At 38.9% G+C, this 26,107-nt stretch overlaps 2 protein-coding genes across 3 annotated transcripts; one reads left to right on the forward strand and one right to left on the reverse strand.

Moving 5' to 3' along the window:
* Positions 1 to 1,493: 1,493 nt before the first annotated feature.
* Positions 1,494 to 15,224, reverse strand: slc47a1 (solute carrier family 47 member 1). The gene is made up of 17 exons (XM_074672894.1): positions 14,982 to 15,224; positions 14,546 to 14,647; positions 13,115 to 13,183; positions 12,871 to 13,019; positions 10,841 to 10,883; positions 10,491 to 10,535; positions 9,899 to 9,996; positions 8,405 to 8,502; positions 8,177 to 8,290; positions 7,754 to 7,821; positions 5,866 to 5,974; positions 5,705 to 5,780; positions 5,557 to 5,626; positions 5,284 to 5,416; positions 4,018 to 4,112; positions 2,923 to 3,027; positions 1,494 to 2,809 (listed from the first exon to the last, which is right to left on the reverse strand). The coding sequence occupies exons 1-17, from the start codon at positions 15,192 to 15,194 to the stop codon at positions 2,444 to 2,446; spliced, it is 1,953 nt and encodes a 650-aa protein (XP_074528995.1). The 5' UTR covers positions 15,195 to 15,224; the 3' UTR covers positions 1,494 to 2,443.
* tmigd1 (transmembrane and immunoglobulin domain containing 1) lies at positions 13,379 to 25,841 on the forward strand. Of its 2 annotated transcripts, XM_074672895.1 has the most exons (7): positions 13,379 to 13,513; positions 17,222 to 17,359; positions 22,152 to 22,235; positions 22,366 to 22,647; positions 24,747 to 25,034; positions 25,127 to 25,230; positions 25,316 to 25,841. In XM_074672895.1, exons 2-7 carry the CDS (start codon positions 17,296 to 17,298, stop codon positions 25,325 to 25,327), a joined length of 834 nt encoding a protein of 277 aa, XP_074528996.1. In that variant the 5' UTR covers positions 13,379 to 13,513; positions 17,222 to 17,295; the 3' UTR covers positions 25,328 to 25,841. The 2 variants fall into 2 exon arrangements, with proteins under 2 accessions (XP_074528996.1, XP_074528997.1); XM_074672896.1 differs by lacking the exons at positions 13,379 to 13,513; positions 17,222 to 17,359 and adding an exon at positions 21,292 to 21,346.
* The last annotated feature ends 266 nt before the right edge of the window (positions 25,842 to 26,107 follow it).

Genomic DNA, 26,107 nt, shown 5'->3' on the forward strand with positions numbered 1-26,107 from the left:
TTCATCCTGTCCCATCTCCAAGTCCAACTTGGTACAGCCCAGTTTGCCAACACCTGGTGGTGCCTGCGCGTTCAGATCCGCCCGTTCATGCCAGAACTCACCGAAGGGCACCAGGATGACAAATTTAGAAGATTTAATAAATAAATAAAAATAAGTATAGAAATATATAAAAATAAAAATAGAAACACTTGTATGATAAACTATAAAATGGAACATTTTGTCATTTGTCAGCCCAAGTGGATCACAACAATAGTTAATCTAACTACAATTAAATATTTAACCAAGTAGAAAATCCAGGTGTATGCCACTAAACATCTAATCACATACATTTTGGTTAAAAGCTTCCAAACTTGATTATAATGCTCCCTCTTTCTTACAGCTCATCTCAGACTTTTTTTTTTTTAATCTTTCTGGTTAATTATTGTTAGATTCTGGAACTAACAATAGTTCTGGTAAATTTTGCAGGGCTTGAGATAACCATAGAGGCTCCACCTTGCCCAATGCACCCACCTACTGTTCCTGCTAACACCAGCTCTGGCCTACGTCACATTGACGTTTGCAGCCAAACTTGAATGTTAATTTTTGGTTATTCAACATGTAAATCAAGCTTGATTCATACATGGTTACATCGTCATGAGCTTTGAGTCTTGCTCATCAGTGGAGACACATCTTCTGGCTCCTCACAGTGACTGTAATCTTTACCCGCTCACCTCCAGAGACTCCAATCAGTAACATGCTGAGGCATCATTAACAGTAAGATTGGCTGTCACTAATGTTAGACTGGAATTTCTAACGCTCTGTGTCTTAAAGGTGCAGTATTTATTTAGCAGAACTGACAAGAAAATTGATTATATATCTATATGTTTATTTTTTATATTTATTTATAAATGATTGAAAATTGCTTGAATTAGTCTTTTATAGACCAATGGGCCAATTTTATAGCCAATGGGCTTTTAGTACTGGACCTACAGCCAGTCACATAATGCAGCCAGAGTTTGCTTAATGAGCTCCTCTATGGCATGGGGAGGCAGTATGCAGCAGAGGCTCACACAGTTATTCTATTAAATCACCAACAGCTGGTAAGATCTTTAGGCACACAGCTGTGACAGCGACCAAATTCGGCACAATGCATGATTCAGAAGCTGTGAAGCCCTTTTCTGTCAGAACTCAGAAAGTTACACATAGGTAGGGATGGGTACCGAATTAGGTACTTTTATTGGTACCAACCAAATTCCATCTGTTGTATCGAGTACCAGTTCATGTAAAATCAAACAGTACCATGATTAAGTACCTAAACGCAACCTTGTGACTGTGAGGGAGTGGAAGAATAAGCAATTTTCCATGCTGTACCTGAACACAGCATTGCAAGTTAACATACTAGGAAATTAATGTAAAAGGTACCCATCCCTACTCACAGGTGCTTTAAATGGGGCAACTGTAGCTTAAGTATTGAGTCATTTGACAGTTCAGGTTTGAGCCCAGATCTTGCTTTCAGTGTGGGTTGGTTAATACTGATGGCTCACATGATCTTAATGTGAATGTGATAAGTAATTAAAAAATAATAATACTTTGAGTGGTCAGAAGACTAGAGAGTTCATTTACCATTTATGCTGAGCTCTGATGAATGTTGTCCTGACAACAGATTCTTCATTACTGGTAATTTAATGTTGAATTTTTAACAGAAATAAATGAATGAAGGACTAAAAAAGTAACAAACTACAAGAGCAAATTGTTCTTTTACTCCAGCAGTGATAAGTTTGATTGTGATACAAAGTATTAAAAGATTTAAAAGTATTTTCTTTTGATAATGTAAGGCTGGCATGTAGCAGTACACAGTTTGAACAGCTGTCATAGATGCACAGTAAAAATAAAATCTAGCTTAATATTCACAAATCACCTCAGTACAACAAAAATAAAGGTACAGTGACACGATACAAGAAGACAACAGCTATACATCACCGGCTCGCTTATATAGTTATACAGCTATAGTTTTACATATTTACATGTATACATGCAAATTTTACATGATTTATTTACAGTCAGTTTGACAGTTCAAAACTAAACTAAATGATTTAAAGTTAGTGAAAATAAAAAACAAAATACATTCACAGTGAAGTATGTAATGACAAAAGAAGAAACTGCCTCGATGCCCATGTGCACTTTCAGTTAAAGATTTGCAAAGTTACATGTCCTGTTGTCCCTGTTTGACATCTCAGGCTGAGTAGGTTAAAAAACAACTTTTGCTATGAGACCTTTGTTCACTCTGGCAGCCTGTTTCATTTATTTCTCCAAGTTTTCTGTGGAGTCACACAGCAGTGCAGTAATTAGGAGTACTTTTTTGTCTTTTGAAATCCAGAAAATAATAAGAATCTCTTTTTTTCTCTCTAAGATCTTTAAAAAATCAGTTTGTGAGAAGTGTCTTCATTCAGAGGTCAGAGAGAGCTCAGAGGTCTGTGGTCAGGGTCTGTAGAGCTGACGGTGCTGGAGTGGAGTCATTAGCCCAGTTCAGGGTAAAGTTGTGTCTGCTTTGAACAGAAGGCTCTGGTGGAGGGAAAGCAATGTGGAATGCAACACCAGTGAGCAAAAGAAGAAGTAAAATTGTGAAAGTGAGTCCCCGGCGCAAGATCAGCTGAGTGACAGACAGCAGTGTTTCAGGTTTATTGTTTTTGTTATGCTCAGCATCGCCCTCAGGCGCTCCTGCCATTGTACTCTTGCTCTCAGCTTCGTGGTTGGCTTTCAGCTCCTGGTCCTCTGTGTCCACAGCGCTGTAGCCTTCTGTTTTAGGAACCTCTCCACTGTCTGACTGGGCCTACAAGGGGAAAAGGTCAAAGGCTAAAAAGCTCAAGTATAATTAAACTAAAATCAGTAAGTCAGAAAAATGCCTGATTAATCTCACACCAATCACTTTTTTAAAATGCTTACTGTAACAGGGCGGTCTGAGATGTCAGGCACCATCCCTTCATTCAGGACTGCACTCACAGGACGCTTGGATATCACCACCACTTTCTTCCCAGCTCGTTGTTGAGCCTAACATCACACAGTGAGGCTCATTAGACATAATAATGAAACTTCAAATCTTTGGTTTTGTCAAGAAAACCTAAAAAAAATAGTGTATGATTTATGCATGTTTGAATTAGTGCTGAGGTTTATCTGTCTTTGTAGTCCAACAGTGAGTTGAGAGAGAAAATAAAAAGCCTTCCTGAAAAAAAAAACAGAACCATTTTAAATCAACTTACAACTTTCATTCATGTGTATGTTTTTTGGGGAAAAGTAATAAAATAGGTAAACAGGGCTAAATTCTTATTTATACTGTGAAAGTGTAGTAAATACTTATTTATTTATACTGCTAGGTTGCCAGAAATTATGTGAAAGTAAATTTCATATGGTAATCCCAAGTATGTTCCTGTCCACAATCCTTTTCAGGAAAAACTTGTGCAATTTATGGTGATTCATTCATTCATTCATTTTCCATACCACTCATCCTGTGCAGGGTTGCGGGTGGCTGGAGCCAACCCCAACTGTTTTAGGGCGAGAGGCAGGGTACACCCTGGACTGGTCGCCAGTCAGCCACAGGGCTGACACATTGAGACAGGCAACCTTTCAGGCACACACTCTCACCCACGGACAATTTAGAGTGGTCAATTAACCTGATGAACATGTTTTTGGACTGTGATAGGAAGCCGTAGTACACAAAGCGAACCCACGCATGCACATTGAGAACATGCAAACTCCACATAGAAAGGCCCACTGGCCCAGATGGGAATCGACTGGTGACATGCAGCACTAACCGTTGCGCCACCATGCAGCCCATAGCAGATCAATAAAAAGTACTACTTTAGAGAGTGGGGGAGGAAATGCAGCAATTGGTCATGGTTGAAAGTTAAACCTGCAACTACTGTGACAGGGACTATATCATCTGTCCATCAGGCCTGCTCTCAAACTGTTATGCCAATGGAGCTCCCCCAAAAAGAAAATACAAAGAAATACAATAATAGATCATTTTTTAAAAAGTACTACCTTCCGCGTGACTTTCTTCCAGTCCAGCTTGAAGATGAAAATAAGGAAGAAGCTCATCTCAAGGACAACACATACGAAGAGTCCCAGCCAGAAACCTCATGAGAAAGACACACAAACATATTAAAGAAGGTAAATTTAATATGAGGCAGCAAAAACTAATGCAACAATGATGATGTCAACATGCTGGTAGTCAGGCAGTTGTAAAATTCAACATGTTTGCCGCAATAGTTTAAAACAACTGAAGAGCTGAAGGAGACTAAAGCCGTGTGTCTGAAAATAAAGGGTTAGCTTGAGGCTAGACATACTCAAGCATGTGCATGTTATTCCGTGTTACTGCACTTAACTGGTTTGGAAATTCTGAATTCAGCCTTTAATAAATTAATTCATACTAACCTAAGGAAATAAGGATATGAGTGTGAAGTTACCCACATCACAAGGTCAAATCTGTGGTGCATACATTGTGGCTGCTGAGGGGTTGCATTCATTAGAACATGCACGCTTGGATTTGACAGCAAAGATCCACTTTAGCAGGGGGTTAATGACAGGTTGGAGGGACATAAATTAAAGAATGGCTGGTACAGGACAGCTGAGCGGGTTTGTGGGTTTAACTAATGGACACGGATCCAAACAAAGAAACAACACCTCCCACCACTGGACATCACAAGCTAAACTTGACTTCAAAGCTTCTGATGGTTGTCACTACATTAAATGGAGATGATCCTGTTGCTGGCATACAAATAAAAGTCTTACCATGGGGAACATGCTTTTGTGAAAGGTGCATACAATTTGCATGCATAAAGGACTTTTATTTACACTTATCACATTTTCTTGAGAAAAACTAAGAGCAACCCTGTTGTGGTTCCACAGGGAGTAGCATAAAAATTCTTGTCACAAGACTTCAGACAACAAAAGGCTGCAAATATGAATACAAAAGGTGGAGGAATGATTGAAAGACCAACAAAAACAGGAGTAGTGTGCAGCAATTCATGCTAGAAATCAAAACCAAATTAAGCAATCCTCATCCATGCTGGGCTTAAGATTTAGCACGAGGGGGGCTTCAGGCTGAAACTTTATTTTATGATACCCTCCTGAAGAGTTTGTCATTTCAAGAGTGTCCAAAGCAGAGTGTCGGACACAAGCTGAAGTCGTACACAGGTATCATGGAAAGGTTTTGAATGAAATCAATGAAGTGACCAGCTTACTGTCAAACTTCATTGTAAAACCGATAACATATAACACAGAGATAAAATGTGATGAAAGCATTACCTAGTATCCTGAGCTCGGCATAAAACATGAGAGCTATTCCCACTGGTAGACTAATGCAGTAGTAACCAACCAGGTTGGACACGGCAGCAATTTTCTGCATCCCAGATCCTATAAGAATCCCTGAGCAGACACACTGAAAACACATGCACACAGAGACTGAAAAAGTGAAATAGAAATGATATCCAACCTGAGAAACAACAAGCTACTTGTTTTGTTAAACACTAATCTTGCAAAAGCAAGGCAGCAAAACTTGTGCTCTATAAAAACACTTACCAGGATTGCATCAAAGAATTGTACAAATGTGTAAACTGTGAGGCTCTGTGAGACGATCGCCACGATTTTTCTGCAGAGAGAAGATATCATCATGAGAACTGACTCACAATCAAATGACACAGAAACTGTCTTTTGGTCTGATACTCACTCATCAGGGGTAAATATGTAGCCAACGACGGACTTGGAGCCAGCGATGACAACTCCCTGGAGCACAGCAAGCGCTCCTGGAGCAAAGACTTGAGTGTTAATACCTTAAGATCAAATATCTTATTGTGTTTGGAAGTATAAATACACATGTTTCTACTGTACCTGATAGAGCAAGAGCAACTTTGCAGGTGACTAAGGCACTGGATGTGTTTCCTGCTCCCAGAGCATTTCCTACACGCACACAGGCTGCTGCAAAGATACCTAGAGGAAACTTCAAAGACCCCATGTTTTACTGTGTGATGGTATTCATTATAAGTTTTTTTTTTCTTTCTGTTAAAAATCCAGGGCAACTGTCTCCCCTGGCTTTCTGTTAATACGAGGGGCTCTAATTTCGTAGACCAGGCGCAAGCGCAGGCGCACCTGCCCTGCGCCGGCCTTCGCCGCGCAGACAGGGCGTGATCGGCGCACTTTGCAAGTTTCCTGCAGTGCCAAGAGAGGCGCAGAGGAGCCCAGAGGTGCGCGTCCACGCCTCCCTCTGCGCAAATGGCAGAGAGGGAGGAGAAAAGCCATGAGTGGGTTTTACACAGCTGAGCGCTGTTTTCACCAAACAAATGAGCCCCTCTCCTCGCCTTTAAATGCCCTGCGGCCGAAACGCAGCGTCTGATTGGTCTGAGTGATCCCCAGTACCGTGGAAACAGTGTGCTGGCGGAGACGGTCAGAGCCGCTGTCCCTGCAGCAGGAGAATGGACAGCTGGGTTGGAGGACACGAAGCGCGTCACCTTGTGGGCCAGCTCCCGGGACAGATTTAATCTGTTCCTTTGTCATTAATAGGAGTAAAAAATTAAGAGACAGTTACACAGCTGGCTTATCCATTCAGAATACTTTTGATTCACCTGCACTCCTGGTTTGTCATCGCCAAATAGCAGAACCTTTGGTGATATACTGTAAACTCTCCACCTCATCCTCCTCACAATAATGTACTCCATCTTTGTAGATCACGTTAAAAATAAAGACTAAAACAGATAAATATGGGAAATCACGGGTAAATCCTGAGTGACAAACATTTATTTTGTGTCTTTTTTTCTTCGTCTTTTCTCTCCCTCTTTTCTTTGAATTAAATGAAACAAGAGAAGCCAGATATATACTCAGTATCAGATGTTAAGGCTGTTTATTGTTTAATTGTAAGATGTGCATCAAACTTCCAGCTGCCGTCAGGTTAACTTTCCATTCTGACAAACGGCTTTAATCTGACATCAGATGTGACGGGACAATTAGTATAGATATAGATATATATGCCGGTTCAGACGGTTACATTAAATAGCGATTACTGTGATTGTTTATTGCATTAAAATGTGCCTGACACTCTGGAAACCTGCCTCTGAGGCTTTGATGACATGTGTGCTCATGTGCGCCTGTCACCAAATTACAGCTGCAGGGGGTGCACTTCGCTTTGCGCCGAGGATAGACCAGGTTGGAGCTGGCGAGCTTTCAGCGCACTTTTTTGGCACGAAATTGTCACTGGGCCAACATGAATCTGCTGACACCTCCCCCTGGTGCGCTGTCAACTCCCCCTGGCACGCAGTCACACCCATCTCTGCGCAGATGGTCTACCTCAGGGATGTCCAACTCGTGCCATGGAGGGCCAAGAGGCTGCAGGTTTTCTTTCCAACCAAGAACTCCACCAGTTGATTCCACTGATTAGCCCCTGCTCTCTGCTTGAAGGTGAGGTAATCAGTGAAATCAGCTGGTGGAGTTCTTGGTTGGAAAGAAAACCTGCAGCCTCTTGGCCCTCCATGGCACGAGTTGGACATCCCTGGTCTACCTAATTGTCAAATTGTCAGCGCACGGCGGTGCGCCGCACGAAATTAGCACTGCGCAGGGTGCGCCAGGCTTGCACCCCCTGCGCTGCGCCATGAAATTAGAGCCCCATGCTATACCACTCTGATCTGATCTGGGTCCTTACTGAAGACTAAAACCTGAAACTGTCATCAGTCTTTTTACCTGAAGTAAGAATGCACATCGAAACACGTTAAACCCTCAGTATACATACCATGTATGATATAGCTGCAATTTCCGCAATTATATGCTGGGCAGCAAGATCATTTTCACCAAGTACACCTGGTAATAATAAAAGAGTGAAGATTTAAGCATTATTAAATGGCTTTATACGACGCTGAAAATTATAGGCAGTACACTCCATACATGGAGCTGCTTGTTTGTTAATATATCAATATCAGGTTGGTGAGTTTAGAAACTTTGTAAAGCACATGTAATGTACGATAGATTCCGCTTCTAATTTTCCACTTCTGCACTACAAAGATTCCTCCTACTAAGACACTTTTAATTTAAACAACAAAAAAACTGAATAAATGCGGTGTGTGTGTGTGTGTGTGTGTGTGTGTGTGTGTGTGTGTGTGTGTGTGTGTGTGTGTGTGTGTGTGTGTGTGTGTGTTGAGCAACAAACAACACTGACCAGCAAGGAAACCTCCAATCTCCCAGAGCCACCATTCAAAGCAGATCATAAAAGCACTGGGAATAGCCAGCTTCATGTAGGAGCCCCACTCCTGCAGACAGCCGGTGGACCAGCCTGTACACAGTATAACACAAGGGTTACACTCGATATGGCGTACACTACATACATGAAGAGTTTCTGTTTGGCCTAGATTTAATATCACTGAGTAAATTAATGTGTGTGATTCACCTCCCCATGTCTCTTTATGGAGCTTCTTCCATCTGATGTAACCAAACAGCAGCAGACAGATGGTGATCTGAGACAAGCTGCTAGCAATGGCGGATCCTCTACAAACAAAAAATGGTTTAAATCTTTGTTTAATGTTTTATCATAGATTACACTACATATGTGTGTTAAACAACTTCTTGTGAGCATCATATTATGCTGATCAGTTATTGATTTGCTGTTGTTCTGAGAAATGCCAAGAGTGTATCTTGTTGTGAAATTAAATGGGGTTTTATATTTATTTCATAGTAATCTGTTGTTTGTTTGTTTTTTTATCATTTTAGTTTCATTATGCTAACCTGCAGTATTCCAAACAAACTCTTTTTTTTCTTTTTCTTCTTTCTTTCTTTTTTTTTTTTTAGAAAAAGGTAGTATCATTTGTCATTGAAGTTAAATTTATTCCAAAGCTTAAAACACATTTTTAAGTTGTTAGAAAAGAAAAACAGCTCGACTTATGTAGGACTATTTGTCAAGTGTTGTTTTCTTTTAGCTCTTCCTGTATGTTCACTTTGTTCTTCATAAGGGGCAACTAGCATTAAAATATTGTGAAGCATTCGTTGGAGTCTGACTATCATTCAGCCTGCCAAGCTGTAGATTGCACCATGAGGGGTTCAAAGGAGGTCAGCACAAAGACATTTTAAAATTACATAATAGTTAGATAAAACTAGCTGTTGAATAACACTGAAAGGGCTCAAAGATTTGCAGGACTCTTTGCTTGATACCGGAGGGGGAGGACAGACCTGACCTGACAAGAGAGACAAGTTAACTGCCTGTTGAACAAAAATGTTTATCCAGCTGGACAACAATCTTCTCTCTGTTTTTTTTTCTCTGGCATACACTGCCTCCCTTTGTTTCTAAGTAAAGTGAAAAGATAATAAACATAAGTCCTTCTGACTAAGCGTTTAACAAGAAAATTTCTAGTTTCTCTGATAGATTAAACCGTACTATGAGCTTTTTAACCGTCTTTTAACTTCTTTTTAAACCATCTCTTTTCTTGAAAAAAGTGATCAGGAATCACAAGAGAATTCCCCTTTGATAATCTAAAATAAAGATTTGTTTTTTTTTTTATCTATTAATTTTTGTTTTTTTTTTTTTGGCTGTGGAACCTAAGGTCCCAAAACATCCATTTAATTGTGATCCAAAATTTTTCCCTGCAGAATGGGTGCATGCATGTCATTCCTTACATCCATACCTAACCAGTGCAAAATCTGTTTGATTTTTTTATCACATTACTGTTATTATTATTATTATTGTTATAATAATAATAATAATAATAATAATTATTATTATTATTATTATTATTATTATTATTATTATTATTATTATTATTATTATTATTATTATTATTATTATTATTATTATTATTATTACAAAAAGTGCATTAACTATTGCTGCCAGTGGGGTTAAACAGCCAAACTGAGTCCATCAAAATCAAAAGGTGATTAGAAAAGTACTTACACAACACCCAGCTGAAGGTAGGAGATCAAAAGATAGTTGACCCCCACATTGATAATGTTTGCAGCTGCTGCTGTGTACATCTGTGGCAAAATTATCCCCTGAAAGAGGGAAAAAAAAAGACGTCATCAGCGTCAGAAATTATCTTCCAAGACCTAACCATTACAAATGTTTATAGGCTGTAGAGCTAAAAGGAAATGAATGATACAGCATCGCATTGATGATAAGGCTCAGACACCACAATGAGTCCTGTCACTTGGTATCACTCTTATAAGTATACAGCTATGTTCTAGTTTACAATGAGTACAAAGTAGAGGAAGTTGTGTTCAAAGTAGTAAAAAAAATTAAATTAAAGGGTGAAGTAAATACAATTAATCCTGGGTTTGGATGCCGTATCAGGGACAAAAAAGATGCAAAATTCTGACAGCTCAGCCTACTACTGTCATGGTGCTAAAAGCAAAAACACAAGTCACCCTGTCAATCATTTTCAGGCAGTTAATTGCAACAAGCAGGCCTCTACTGTCCTGTTTTGAGAAGGTGTAAATGCTGACATTGAGTGCTGGAGGAGAGCACCTGTTGCCTCTGAATAGCTCACCTGGTTTTGGAGGTAAGAAACTTGTAGCTGATGCAGAAACATGGCCTAGTGCAGGAAAATAGAAAGTACATTGTTAGAGACTGAGACTTATAGACCTTCAAGATATCAACCAATACTTTTAAATGCTTTAATTCAAAGTATGGACAGGGTTGATGTGTACATATTCTGGTGTGTGTCAAAACCTTTTAAAAGGAATTATCCCAATTACTTCAACTGACATAAAAACACTACTTCAGTTGCATTCTTGTGAATGAGACATCGAGCCTGTGATGTCTATCATGTGCCAAGTTTGTTGTTGAAACAACTACAAATCCACACTCTGGGGGTTGTTTTCAGGTCAGTGCACTCACTGGAATAGCTGGAAGATATGCCATCACGTAGATTTGTGCAATTCTGGGGAGACATACAAAGAAAAAATGTATTCATTATAACAAAAACAAATATAAATGTTTGCTTCCTTGTCCCAGAACTAGCAAAGCCATGTAACATGTTCATCTCAAACTTCTACATTTTGGCTCTTGTTCCTGTAATTAAAGGATGTGTTCAGGTTCATTAGGCTGCATGCATTAGATCACATAAAAATGTTTGTAGTTTTGTAGAATAATACAAAAATATACTAAAGCAGCTCCATTTCCTCCTTCAGCACAAACATGTCAAATTACAGCTTGTGTGCATGTCAGCACTCCTGCTGATAAACCAGCGCTCATAAGATAAAGAGACAGGTCTTAATTTGTCCTCAGAAAACCTCAGTATGTTGATCAGAAGGGGAGATCACCCTGTTATCAACATATTTTCATTTAGAGAACTGGATGAGTTTAAAATCAAAGTTAATCAGCAAAAAAAAAAACACACTTCATGTCCTGGCCTGTAGGGAGCGCTAAATAATCTACTTAAAGTTTTTGCAGCAGAAAAGAACAAAATTATCAGATCAGTGGATGACTGCTACCAGGCAGAGGTAACAACTGTCTTAAGTAAAGTTAATTTTACTTTCTGTCTCTTCATTTCAGCATCACTTCTCTCTGAGTGCTGCCGATGAGTTATTGAAGCATTGGCTGCTGTGATAGTAAGATAATAGTAGTTAGGAGTGGGATTGTTGTTATCAGAAGACATCGGTGTGTGAGGACTCATGATGTATTGCCATCAGCCTCAGTCCACGACACATGAAGCTCTCTAAAGGTCTTTGATCATCTTTTCTTGACAATTGTCTCAAGGCTTTGACCATCCCTGTTGCTTGTGCATCTTTTCCCTACAAGTTGACTTTTAATCAGTTTCCTTTGATGCAGCGTTCTGCTTGCAGTAGACTTTTTCGGCTATGACCCTCTTGTGGAGGGTGATGATCTGCTATTGGACAACTAGCAATAAGAACGCTTTAATACATTTATTTATCAATTTTACATCTTTTGAGCTGTGGTAAAATGGTCAAACATACATTTAAAAAAGGCTTTAAAATGTTGGTTTCCCTGTGATGAGCCCAGAAAATATGCCACCAGATCACCTCCTTAGATAAGTAACAGAAAATATTGAACTTTATTGTAATATTTCTGTATTTTCTAGATTCATCAGTGTAGTTGTAACTTTTTAGCAGTGCATTTCTATGTATCAACCAAAACATCATTTGTGCTTAGGGATGGGTACCTTTTACATTTGAAATGATACGGTGCCAGTGCCCGGTACCTGGCCATCAGTACTTGTACTCAGCAGTACCAATTTTCAGTACTTTTCTGTGTTGATGTGATAATAAATATTTTAATAAGTCTAATAAGAAGTTCTTCAATTCAACAAATTTATTTCTCAATATTAGGGATGCACTGATCCAACTGCTGGTTCCGATACCAATACCTGGGCTTTGGGTATCAACTGATACCAATCCGATACCAGTGTTTAATAATAACCTGCATGCCCTACTGTGGGATAAGCCTGGTATTGTTTTAGGTAAAAGGCAAAAAAAAAAAAAAATGAGCATATGGGGTTACAGAAGTTAATATTTTTTTCAGTCTATAAAATATTTAAATATTTGCCATCAGTTTGGTAAAAACCATGCTCCAGAATGTGCAGAAATTGATATTCAATTAATATTCAGTTGTAATACTTTTTACCCGATTCAGCTTTGAGGGGCCATGATACACGGATACACGGTACCAGAATCGGTATTGGTACTCAATATATAAACTTGCAATGCTGTGTTCATGTCCAGTAAGGAAAATCACCTACTTTTCCACTCCATTCAGTTGGTACCTACAAAAGTACCTAATTCAGTACCCATCCTTATTTGTGATGATTTGATTTTCTTTGTCTTCAATAAAGCATGAGCATTATAGCATCTTAGCATTAGCACAATCACTTGTAAGGTTTTAGTTGATTTCAGAAACAGTGAACTTACCTTGCCACCTCCTCCTCTTGTTGAAGCAGTAGCAGTAAGTTTTGAGCATTGAGAAGAAGTCCCCAGCAGGGCAGACAAAACAGCAGCAGGATTAATGAACTCCTCTGTAGGATAACTCCCACACGTTTCATATTCTTACCACCATAAGTCTGCGAAACACAAAAGGAATCTGTACCTCAACACAAAGATTGAAATTGAAACCCTTTACTGGAGCAACATGGCACACCTAATGTGGTTTGCTTACCTGAGAAATGAGTGTGTCACAAGCCATGGAAAGGCCGTAGCCTGTTGAAGTTGTGGTCACATTAATAATCTGAAAGATTGAGAATTATCCATGAGCACAAAACCTGCAGGTTTATTGTTGAATCTGAACAAACTCGTCTTATACCTTGGCTGCTTCAGAGACTAATGTGACTCTGAGTCCATGTTTCCTGGTAAGTGCTCAGTAAAAGGGACAGATTCTGAGAAAAGCAGGCCAGGGGGCCTTGTTTTGTCACACACATGGATACGGTCAACACGTTCCAGTTCAAGCAAGAGCGGAGAAGCCCAGTGCTGAACAACAGGTGGTCTTTGTAGAGCAGAGCAACTTCTTTAAAAATGCGGAAAAAATGCTCAAGAAGGAGACAGCAGGAAGCCCACTGTGGTGAGTGCACAGAGTGAGTGTCTTTGTGGGAGGAAGTTGTCAAACAGGGAAATCTAATCAGAATCACTGCAGGTGGAATCTGTGATGTGCTCTTTGTAAAAGTAAAACCTCCACCTTACATGTGAAGGGACTAGCTCTGATTTCAATACCTGTAATATTTTATGATTTTAATGTACAGGTGTTTTCTCTCCAAAATAGTATAAATATTGTGTGCACAGGTCTGCAGTCTTTTTTTAATGAAAGCTGGGAACTGTACCGCATGTTTTTTTTTACTTTAGGCACAGTGAAATTATGATGCAGGATCTGATTAATGCAAGCCATTTTCACCATATGTGTATATAACTCCACAATAAATGGTCGAATTGCTTTGCAAAAGAAAACAAGGCAAGGTCACAATAATTTCTGACAGATGTAAAAGTACGATCCAGATCCTGCCAATATTCTGGATACTAAGATCCAGAACATGAAATATTTACTGGGTCATCATAATTTTCAACACTGTCAGGTAACAAATTATTGTACAAACCTGCAACTAACACCAAATTGTAGCAGACAGTCTGCTGAAAGGGAGTATAACATTAAAGTAGGACTAAAGTGATGCGTGACAATCACAATATGCTTGGTGGAGGTCTGCGCTCTCTGAGTGCTTTTCTAGTTGTTGCCTGCATTTATTTTGGCTTTTTGGAAGACGCACCTTTTCTGTATCATTTTTTTTCACCTGTTTCTGTTGTACTGGGTGTAGACTGTAGCCTATGTTTCTCAGAATGCTGCATATTTCACATAATGTGAAACTTTCAGGCCATTACAACACATCAGGATCTCTGGGACTTTCAAAAGACATCTACGTGCAATCAGTACACAAAGTGAGCTTCACATAGCAGTTGCTGAATGTTGGTAAAACCTAAAACATTGGATGCTGGCAATATCTTTTTTACAAGTTACAGCTAAATCCCCCCACTCCCCACCCCCCAGCAAGCAAGTATTCTCAGTAGGTATACACAAAGAAGTAGTCAGTAAACATAAAGATATTACCGCTGAGGCAAGTGCATATCCAGCCAGTTCTGCATTTCCAATGTGACCACAGAATATACTGATGACAAATGGCAGGAGGAAGTTCAGAATACGTGACAGCAGCTGCAGAAACAAACAGACTTCAATGGTTTCCAAGCAGCTCGTCATAGATCAGGTGAAACTGATGCAGCTCATAACAGATTGTGTGCAGTCAGAAAAGATACTTCAAGGCAGTGTTTTGGAAAATAAGGTTTGAACATACATACTTTTTTCTCCTTTTGCATGCTCTCTACATTTCAGAGCTTTGGCTACTTAACTGCACTACAACACTGTAGTATGTAAAACCCCAATTTGACGGTGACTTTACCCAAAAGAGGGGTGCAGTAACTGAATGTACAGTCCAGTAGGAATAACATACCAACCCCCGCTTCTAAAACTTCAACTTTCCCCCACTCACCAAAGGGCCTGAGAGCCTTAAGACCTGGTACAGTTCTTCTCTGTAGACCAGTGGTATCCAACGTCTCACACACGCACACCAAAACAGTTTTGAGCTGGCCGCTGCTGACGCCTCATTTCCCTCAACCTCCGCTGACTTGGCACCCAAATCTTCTGCAACAGGCCCTGCACCCGGGGACGGGTGTGCAGGATCCGGGGAACCCAGCTTCTCCATTCAAACACAGCAAAAGAAGAAAGGAGAGGAGAGAAGAGGAGGGAGAGAGAGGAGAGAGAACAGCTACAGGACAAGTGAGGGAGGGAGAAACGGGGGAAAGAGGGCAGAGGGGCAGTCAGTGAATCTGGGCTGAGAAACACAACATGCAAGTCTTTCAGGTTATTGATTAAATGATATGGTTGGGAAACGAGGGGAATAAGGCATATAGGGGAGAAAACAGGGAGTGACAGAAAGAGTTTCAAGGAACAAAAGAGCTGCCTTGTAGATACAAGGGTAATGTTTCTCTCCAGGGAGGAAGGGAACAGTGTGTGAGAGCTCTTGTGAGGTATATGCACAGCATGTGAAAGCTTTGTGCACATGTTTCAGTAACATATTTTACTGTTTGTGTGCTCACAGGGCTCAGTGATAATCGGGTGAGGAATGTTTGTTTGCAAGGTGCACACAAAGAGTGCTGATGGCCTAAACTCTGCAGGATTTGATTAATTACTTTCTGAGTAGCCATGCCATTTGTGTGTGTGTGTGTGTTTGTTTGTGTGTGTGTGTGTGTGTGTGTGTGTGTGTGTGTGTGTGTGTGTGTGTGTGTGTGTGTGTGTGTGTGTGTGTGTGTGTGTGTGTGAGTCAATGATCTTATCTGTCCTCCTGAATGCACTTTGACCACAGAGCTGGCCCTCCTCATGTGGTTCACTTGTCACGTTAACAAACATGGTCACAGATGCAAACAAACAACTTAAAAGGTACTGTTTCCACTCCAGCATTTAGTAGTGATACTTTGAACATTTATCAATGATGTTAATGATAAACCTATTGGTTTTACCATTGCAACAGATCATTACAGCCTTTTAGAAATGAGCATGGATAAAGTCTACTTGGGCAAATACTGTATCCAAGTCCTGGCAACTGAACTGTTGATCACCTTTAGCATGAATGTATGGAAACAAATAGTAAAAAAAAAAGAGAAAAAGTATGGTCTATGAGGCTTAATTTTGCAACAGCCAGAGAGAGATTTTCATTCCATCTACAAACGAAATGCAGTAGAGGAAAAGGAAAAACAGAAAAAAAGTGGATTAACAGCTAACGTATTGCATGTACTGTGCATTAGTAATGGAAACAGAAAAAAAACGTAAAACCCATGCAAAAAAAATAACTGTTTCAACTTAGAGTGGTTAATATTTTATAAGAGGAAAAAAGAGCAGTACAAAACTTCGAGATTACAATGCGCTTGGGTTTACTGAGCTCTGCAGCAAATTAATATAGAAGTCTGAACCTGACAGCTTTGAGTCAGCTAACATACTGTTAGCTGTACGGCTAACAGAGAGCTATAGCTTATTTGCGTCTGTGAAGCAACAGCGACCGGTGAGGCTGAAAAGATCCTGTGATGGATAAGTATGGTCCTCCATGTATCAAGTTTCCACCATCGGAAACTTCAATAAAATCTCCTTTTTTGTGGGCACAACTACTCCCCCCTTCTCTTTCGTCTATGACCTCCAACTGGTGCATTTTGCACAGCACTCACTAAATACAAGAATGCGTATATTTACAGTTTGTTTTGTGCTGTAGAAACATGACAGTGCAGGATGGCAGCCTGGTGGAGAGGAGCACACTTCTATGTAGACATAAACATCTCATTCTAAGTTAACCTAAACATGCTGAATAATATATTATAGAGTCCATTGAAATCAAAGCTGTTCTACTTGATACAGCTCTACACACTTAACCTTTAAGCTAGACCTGACTTCAGCACAGCTCTCACACACATTCAATTTGTGTGGTTTCTTTGTGCATATTATAAAGCTGTGTTTTCACCCTTCCATTAGTTAAAACTTCTAAACTGCTCCACTGAATGTTCCCTCGGGCCTTGAGCACTTTTGCTGTCAGGTTTTGATTCGCTGCTGATTAGGTTTTTGCCAGTGTTTCCTGTGTTTGTGTGCTGCTGGATATTATGCAGTGTTAATTTACTTGCAGCATGTTTGCTTTTTTTAGTTTTTGATTTTTCATCAAAATTTTTTTTTTCTTTATACTTTATTTAGTAATTGGACTGCCTCACCACCTCCTGACCCAGAGTCTCCGCACACTGTCGCAAAGATGTGACTTTTAACCAGGCATGTGTTTGTTTTGGAACAAATTTATTTGTTCAAGACAACTTTTTACTGGATACAAAGCTCAAGGTAAGGTATTTATCAGTACATCCAGTTTAGAAAAATGAAGCCTAAGCTGAAGTTGCTAAAAGTCGCTGTTCATCGAGAATCCACTTGAGGCTAGCTGCAGAAAGACGAGAAGTCTTGTGGCTTTGTCCACGGATTGGCTTCATTTCATGGTATCAGGAACAAATGGGTGATGTCGCGGAGACCACGTCCATGTTTTATACAGCTTTAGACTGCAATTCTAGCAGTAATGGAAACACCAGCAAGAGGCCATAGTTCTTCATCAAAACTTCAAAAATACTCTTTTGTTTAGCAAAATTGTGTAATGGAAACACAGAGATCCCTGCGTGTGTATATCTGTATGGGTTATGAACTTGTTGGTTGCTTAAACAGCACATTCTTCTTCCTCAGCAAAGGCCACTGACCTTTGATCATGTCCTCCTCATAAAAGGTTTTAAAGCCTACGCAAGAAGCTATTATACAGCAATCACTACAAATGGGCCATAAAACAGATAAAAGTCTTCAACTGATTAAAAAAATTTCAAAGAATACAAACACGTGTTGAAAGGTAGAAATGGCACTTTTTGGGGACAATCATGAATTACTCTGAGGTTTTCTTTTGTGTGTTCTCTTACGTTTTTGTTTGTTTTGGGGGCCAGGATAAGAAGCAGAGGGACACAAGCCTGTCTTTTTTAGGGGGCTAATGCTGCATTGTCAGGGTGGAAAAGAGACAGAGGTATTCAAACTGTGATATGCTAGTTCTCATTTTCTTAAGAAATAATGTTAATTTAAGGGTACAATTTTTTTTATAAATAATGCATTGTGTATTTGTTTACTGCACTTGCAACAACATGGACATGAAAATCTCAGAATTTAATACATGTAAATAAAAGAGCAATGTTTAAGCAAGTAATGTTCTTAACTTGCGAAAAAGTATGTTTCAAAAACTCTTAAACGAATGCTGAAAATGTCTTACAACTCACAAATCACAAAACAAACGATCTTTGGAACTGTAGTATCAAGAGTCCACAAACCACACATACAACACACATGACTTCAATCAGAACAGCATAAATGGATGGCTTACCTCCTGCCTACCCGTCTATGTCTACCAATGAACACTTTGCTGCAAAATAAGGTTCCTCCACAAGTTACAAATAGCAAACTTGCCTGTCGAGATTGACAGAGAAAGGCACAGCACATTAATGTGTATGAGGGGAGTGGCTGTGACATTTCAGCTGCTTGACACTTCAAAGATCTATCCTTTTTCCCGCAGCACCTAGGTGCATTCAAAACCATGTCTTAACGATAAGATTACTTTTTTTTTTTTTTTTTTTTTTTTTAAGGGAAAGAGATACTCTTCAACTGGCAAGTGCTTCTCTCTAGTGGACAAAAGAGGGAGGACTGGACACAACTGGTGTCCGCCCATGTCTTCAGATCCCCCCTTGGCTGTACTGCAGTTACTCTCTTTCTTACAAATTAAGCAGCATAGGTTCCTCAGGTCAGTACAGTCTACAGCAGAACAAAGTCTTGTGTTGATTTAAAGCAGACCCTTGTTGTTGATGCATTTGCAAGAATCTTGTGTTATGATGTGTTCACGACGAAGGCAAACAAATTCATTCAGGGTGTTAATGACATGCAAAGTCACTTTGAAGACACGGGTAGTAGATGCAAGGTGTTGTCAGGTGGCATGAATGTCTTGAATTAGAAATGATATAGTTTTATGCATGGACTGGCGTCATGTGCAAAGTTAAGTCCATTTGCAAGAAGTGAAAAATCAAAATGATAGCCAATCAGCATGAGGATCCTCTATTACATATGCCCAAAAAAACCCTAAGAAATTTACTCATCTGAAAAATATGAGATAAACTGATTGTATCTATGACTGTCTTCCCAGACCTATGTGACACTACTTGTTTTTTTCTTTCTGTGAGCAGGAATAAAAAAACGTGTACTTGGTAGAAACTGAGTGAAGATAATCTGTCTTTAAAATCTGTCAGTCACTTTGTTGCACTGGTAGGTTAACTCTGCTCCTGTCAGCACCACTGGCCTTACTATGCAGTCAAACTTGCAAGATTTCCATCTCTTAATGAATGAAGTGAGTACACAAAACATTTGACACAACAGCTGTCAGTCGACATCACATCCTCCCTTTTCAACATGAATAAGTAATTGAAACCAACCTCCAAAAACAAGAACACTTGCTCATAAATCCGCTCAATAAGAACTCGCTGAAGTGATAATGAATATTGAAAAAAGCTTTCTTTGTTGCATCTGTTATCATAAAGACACCAGGTGGAGCTCTAAAGCTGTTTGGCTTCGCTCAAGGTCTCTGTTGTTCCATCCATGTTTATCATTTCTATGTATAAATCACAGTTCTAATTGAAGAAACCAACAAGAGCTCAAAAAGAATTTGTGTTTTATTTTTCACAAGAATACCCAGTATTGAATAACACCAATGCAGTAGGACTTTGACTTTAAGCTACGCACACCAAATGACAACTTCTGAGATGATATGTTATTAATATATCTAGATGTTTCTTTGCTGCCCTCATGTGGGCAAGTCATGGTAAGTGGTGCCAGTATCTCTATTCTCAAGATTTTTGAGTATTAAACTGTGTGATGATCATTATGATACATATCTGGCTTTTTTTGGTACTTAAATTAATTTAACTTAATGGTTTGAATCAAAGTAAAATGAATAAACCTTGTTGATGACAGGTGAAGTTGGTTTCTTGAAAGGGATGTTTTGGGGTTTTTTTCCAAAATTTTTAGTCCATAATTGGAGAAGAAATTAACAATTTTTCCGGTGTATCTCTTTTATGTTACTTATGCATATACATGTAAAGACAATTCCAAATGTAGTTTCCAGGTGTGCCTTCAAGATAACTGCAATTGTTTAAAATTTTATTTTATTTTTTAAATAGTAGAATATTTAAGTAACTTTCCATTACCAACACCTATAGTTTTTTGCACTAATGCAATTGGGAGACATTCTTCTAGTTGTTTTTATACCTAAACATCATTCATTTTCTTAGCCAACATTATATCTTGATTTTTCCCCCATTAAGCATATGACAAGGACTCTTCATATATAAATATACAACATACATTTACTTGTTCTTGAATTTATTTTTATTTTTATTTTTTTTGCACTATAAACTTTCTCGTTTGGCTGCTCTGACTCAATTTCACTTTGAGGATTAATAAACTATGTTTTATTCTGTCCTGTTCTGTTCTGTTCTGTTCTGTTCTGTTCTGTTCTGTTCTGTTCTGTTCTGTTCTGTTCTGTTCTGTTCTGTTCTGTTCTGTTCTATTCTTCTATTCTATTCTATTGAATTAACATTACTTATTTGTCACTGACAGAAAGAAAGGAATTAACATTGTAAAAGCAAAACCCAATTAATGCCATCATTTATTTGTGGGTTCCAAATTGCATGAACACCCTTCATGCCTGTCTTCAAAACATATGAGAACACAGATGAGGTTAAGATATGTATTTATCTATTTTTCTTAAAAAGGTTCGTTACTATTTGTCAGTGTCCACGATAAAGGAAAATAAATAAATAAATAAATAAAAAAACACAGATCCTACAATGGGTTTCTGATATTGTGCATCAGTTTTATCCATATCATCAATGTGTTACTGGTTTTCACAAACACAACTTTTGCCAATAAAACCCCTAGTAAAAAACTTGTTAAATGTGTCTTATGGTCCTTACATACACACCCAAGAGATTTTAGTACCTTTGCAATAACTCCAGCCAATAAAACGATTCCTTGTCTGTGCACAGGTATGCAATAATAAAAAGAAAGGTGGGGGGGATTGACAGGAAGAGTGATGTGGAATAATGAGAACCTCATTTAGACACAGTGAGAGCTATAAAAGAGCCCTCATCTGCAAGCAAAGTATATAAGAGCTGTTAAAGAGTGGAACAGTCCGTCACATCCTTATATGCACACTGCCAGAAACCAGTGAAGACAACACAGAAGAAGAACTGACTTTGTCAGGTAAGTAAAGAAGACACAGCTGTGAAAGTACCTGTTGAAATTTTAAATGACAGACATCCTCTTTGGTGATCTCTTGTTTACGGGGTTAAAGCGAGAGATCACGGGTACTTTGTGTTTTTACATTTTAAATCATCTCTCACAGTAAACTGCAATCCAACACAAGTTTGCTATTAACAAAGCTAAAAATCAGTAACTGCACCAAAAGGCTCAGGTAATGTTTAAAAACACTGTAAATGATCTCAACTCCGTTTGAAAACATTTAGTTTTACTGAAATAATTTACAGATTAAAAAAGTTATTGATTACAAAGATGATATATTAACTGTGAAAATGTAGAACTTAATAACCTTGTGTCCTTTGACTTAAACTGCTTGTTATCTCATGCATTATATAATGTGTTGTATAATACAATATGTATAGGAGCAGTGGCTCCTTAATGTGTTTAAATCTTTAATTTACTTTTCTCTTGTTTTGGCTCCTAAAGTAACTTTAACCTGCTGATAATTTTGAAAACTGATCAAAATCAGAGTGAAAAAGATGACTATCTGTTTGTGTAACAGCTGATGGCCTAAAAAGACTAAGGAAAAAAAAAAAAACAGATCACATGGAAAGAACATTTCTTTAGCATGGTCAGTCAAGACAATGTAACATCCCTCTAGAAATTAAGGATTTAGAGAAATATGAATAAGAAATGTGTTATTTGAATGTATTTGAAGCTGAACTCTTTGTCCTGAAGTTTTTTGTAAATATGATTAATAATTACTATTTTGTAATTGGTATTTTAATTATTTTTTCTTGCACTTCAGGTGTTTCTAAGAAAAGGAAAATGAAGTTGATGCTTGGACCTCCTCTTTTCCATTTGCTCCTGTCCTGTGCAACCCAAACATTAGGTAAATCTTTCTGGTTTGAAACTCTAACTTAATTAATTAACGCATTAGATGGTTCATGTTTTTCCACCTCTTTTGTGTTTTAATTGCTTTTCAAAATCATCCCTTTAATTCCAACTCTTGCTTTCCGAAGGTGTCAGGATCGACGCTGTCCCAGCAGTCAATGACGAGGGGGTTATTACGACAGAGCTGGAGAAGACCGTGTCTTTGGTTTGTCATCATGAAGGTGGACATGAGACTGAAGAAGAGCTCATGTGGTTGAGGAATGATGCTGCAGTGAGTCTCAAGGAAGGAAACACAATGGGGAGCAGCCAAGTGTGTGTTACGCCTATCTATGAAGACCATGGGGCTACTTTCACCTGTCATCTAAAAAAAAATGCCACAATCAGTGCTTCGGTCACCCTGGATGTCACATGTAAGTCTGTTACACATATTGTTATCTATTGCTAAATCTATTAATTCCAGTACATGGCTTTTAAGCCTCACAAGATTTGAATCACTCAAGACATGGCATCTTCATGCACTACTTTGGTTGAAACTCGGTTTGTCAACTATTCAATGAGCTCTTTCCCAGAGGATAAATTATGAGGAAAAATTTGACCCTTGTTTCATTATTTCTTTCGAGCCACATCAAGGTAGAGAGACCATTCAGTTGCAACATTTTTAAAAATTTTCAAAAGTTTAAACCTTTGCTTTTACACTGATGTCCCCCTAAGGATGACTGAAGATGACTTTGGTGATCTCCTCTGGAGAAACTGTCATTGAGTACCAAGTGATTACCTTTAGATAGCAAACACTGTAAACGCAACCAACAAAAAATGAGTATGTTGGTAATTCATTATGACAAAATAAGACAAAAACACAGTGTCACCAAGAGACCTTGCGACAACACCGTAGTGCTGCAGATCTTTGATTGGCCCCAGATAATCAGCTCGAGCTGGCTCGAAGCATCACCAAGGCTGTGGCATGGCTCGCTTAACCTGTAACCTTGATATTAAAAACATAACAAAACTCATTCCGTAAAGCAAGTGCAAATAGAGAGGTAAGATACTCAAAACAAAAAATGTTTTTGCACTGGGCTTTTAACTTTTCTTTTCTTCTGCTGCTGATAGACATTATAAGATAGGTGTTAATTTGGTCTCTTTGGCTTTTGGAGCCAGCATCAAGTGGACACTTGAGGAACTGCAACATTTTTCAATTGCCTCTGGTGTTTCCATGTTGAGACTCCAATGTTTTAACAATGCGGTAGAAGACGTGTGTGTGGCTGAAGCTCATTCAGATGATGCACTTGTTCATTTTGTATTTTTTATCACTCAACGTCTGTAGGTTAAACAGTTCATATTCTCTGTACAAAGTAAGGCATGTGACTCAAGAGACTCTTTAGTCCCATGATCGTTCATTTGGGTGTGTTGAACCAATTACTCATCTCCCATTACTTTAAAGAGCCAGCTGCACCTGCACCTGGTAATTGCTATCAAAATGGTCTAGCAAATTGGAGACTTGAACAATTTTCAGCTGTGGAAATGTTTTTCCACAGCTTGATTTTGTGCATCAGTAAGCCATCACATGTGCAGCAGTAACCCAGCAGAGCTCTCAGTAGAAAAGCAGGTTAAGGGAAGAGAAAGTAGCCAGTGTGTCTTCTTCTGGCATCCTGTCTAACCGTTCAGCGTAAGGATGTCAGGAGTTTTGCAACTAGCCATGCTACCCATCTTGCATGTGCAGGTGTCTCTTCAATTCTACATGAAACATCCTCAGTTATCCACCTTAGACCGGTTTGATAAGAGTCGTGTAATTACTCAAATATTGTACATAATCGCACCTCATTTAGACAAACATGCCAATGAGGTCATACATGAATGTAAGACCAGTCACGATCTGCACAACATAGACACATGCATTACTATGGCAACTGTGACAGTTTGTGTGTGCTGTTTTGAAACAAGTAAAGCTGGAAGAGTTGACAGACACTTGAGCTGCTTTCTGAACTAAACTCTATCACAATTTATAGGATGGGGCATGAGGTAGTACAAGGACACTGGGAACCATGAACTTATAGGCCAGATTTTTTGTATTTACATTATACCTGCAAGTAACAAAAGAAATTTGCTCTGTTTCACAGCATTGTTTAATATGTGATGACAAAATGTTATGAAAACAACAGAATTCAGATTAAACAGAGCATTCTGGTTGTACTTTTAAGTTCTCTTGCCCTCCTGCTGTTTTGCAGTATTGTTGTAGCACATCTTGTCAGTACTTGTGTTTATAACAATGTATCTCCTGGATCCAATAATTCCAAATGTCAGGAGAGCAGGTCTCTTTTCAAAGGACAAAGTGAATCTTGTAACAATGATTAAATGGATTTTTCCAGTCCTAATAACACTATCACTTTTGAGGTAAAAGCCTGGACCAAAACTGAGGTCCAATCAATCCCCAGCCTTACACAGGTTCACTGCAGTTGTCAGAAAAGGAAGAGTTTGTTTCTTAAAGTGTTTCCTTTGTGATGTTCCTCTTCAGTTCCCCCTCAGCTCTCTGGTTCAGAGGAGGTCACACTTGAGGAGGAGGATGCTCTGGTCCTGAGCTGTGATATTTGGGCCAATCCACAAGTCTCACCTGTGTCCTGGAAGCTGAATGGAAGCACAGTCGACCTTGTGGAAGGTGGCTTCATAATGACCAATGATGGATCTACTAGCCAGCTGACTACCAGCAGTGTGGATCGCAGCTTACATCAGGGCACCTATCAGTGCTCAGTGAACTCTACTAAGTATGGCCAGTACAACAAAGTCTTCTACGTCACGGTAACAGGTCAGTTGACACATACAATGCCACTCCTTGATTTATACATGTCGTGTAATGACTGGAGTATGACTAAACATATTCTTTGTCCTTATGTGTAGACAAAACTATCAAGTTTCCCCTGATGCCCATCATAGCAGGACTGGTGGTGGTGTTCCTCACTGCACTCCTTGCTATTGCTTCACGATGGAAAAAAATTAGACAGGTAACACTGCAGCACTCCTACTTAACATAAAATATAAATCTGACTGCAAACTTAACCTTTCAATGCTACATTTTTCTCTTTACAGTGCTGCAAGTAGGCTTTGGCTGTACAGGTCATCCAGACATCCAAGACTTCGTCACTCTGTGATCTCTGCTCAATACTGTAGTTTTATTTAATTCTATTTAACACTGTTTTTAAATGGCATCCCTTTTGGGGAAATAATAGTTTTTTTTTACCACTTCCAGTGTGAAATCTTCTTTATGCGGCTTAGCTTAGATAAGCTTAACATAACGAGTGACATTGAAAAGAAAATGCTAGCCTGGCTCTGTATAATCTCTTTTTGCTAGCTTTGGTACAGACTGCACAAACCACGACATATAATGTAGTCTATGATTAATGAGCCTTACTGGTAGGTGGATTTAGTTACTCAAACTGTTTTTCTTTTGTTTCCTGGATTTTCCAAGCTAATCTGACTGCCTGTCATAGCTTAAAATTAAGTGCGTTAACTTTGCAGTCTTTTCATCTGACTTTTCAGTACATGAGCAAATATGCATTGGCTGCAGGATCCGTGAAGTTTTCCTTGCGGCCTTGAAAAATGTTTAGCACCTTGACCCTGAAAAGTGTATTTGAAATTCTCCACTCCCATTTTTTCATTTGTGTCTTTGCAATAAAAGTTTTTATGTTTCCTCACTTTGAACGTCTGTGGTTGTCATATTTGCTCTGAACTTTAACTCCTGACTCAACAATACAACCCAGGCCAGTTAAAATCATGTTATACATTTACTCTTATTGAGACAAAAGCAAGGCTGTGTACTGGTGAAGTTCAAGGTCAAACTTTAGTCTTACCAATAAAGTAAGATTTAACAGGATCACATAA

This window comes from Halichoeres trimaculatus, unplaced genomic scaffold, assembly GCF_033239565.1.
Source record: "Halichoeres trimaculatus isolate MK-OKI-2021-1 unplaced genomic scaffold, fHalTri1.1 fHalTri1_scaffold_6, whole genome shotgun sequence".
Taxonomy (NCBI): domain Eukaryota; kingdom Metazoa; phylum Chordata; class Actinopteri; order Labriformes; family Labridae; genus Halichoeres; species Halichoeres trimaculatus.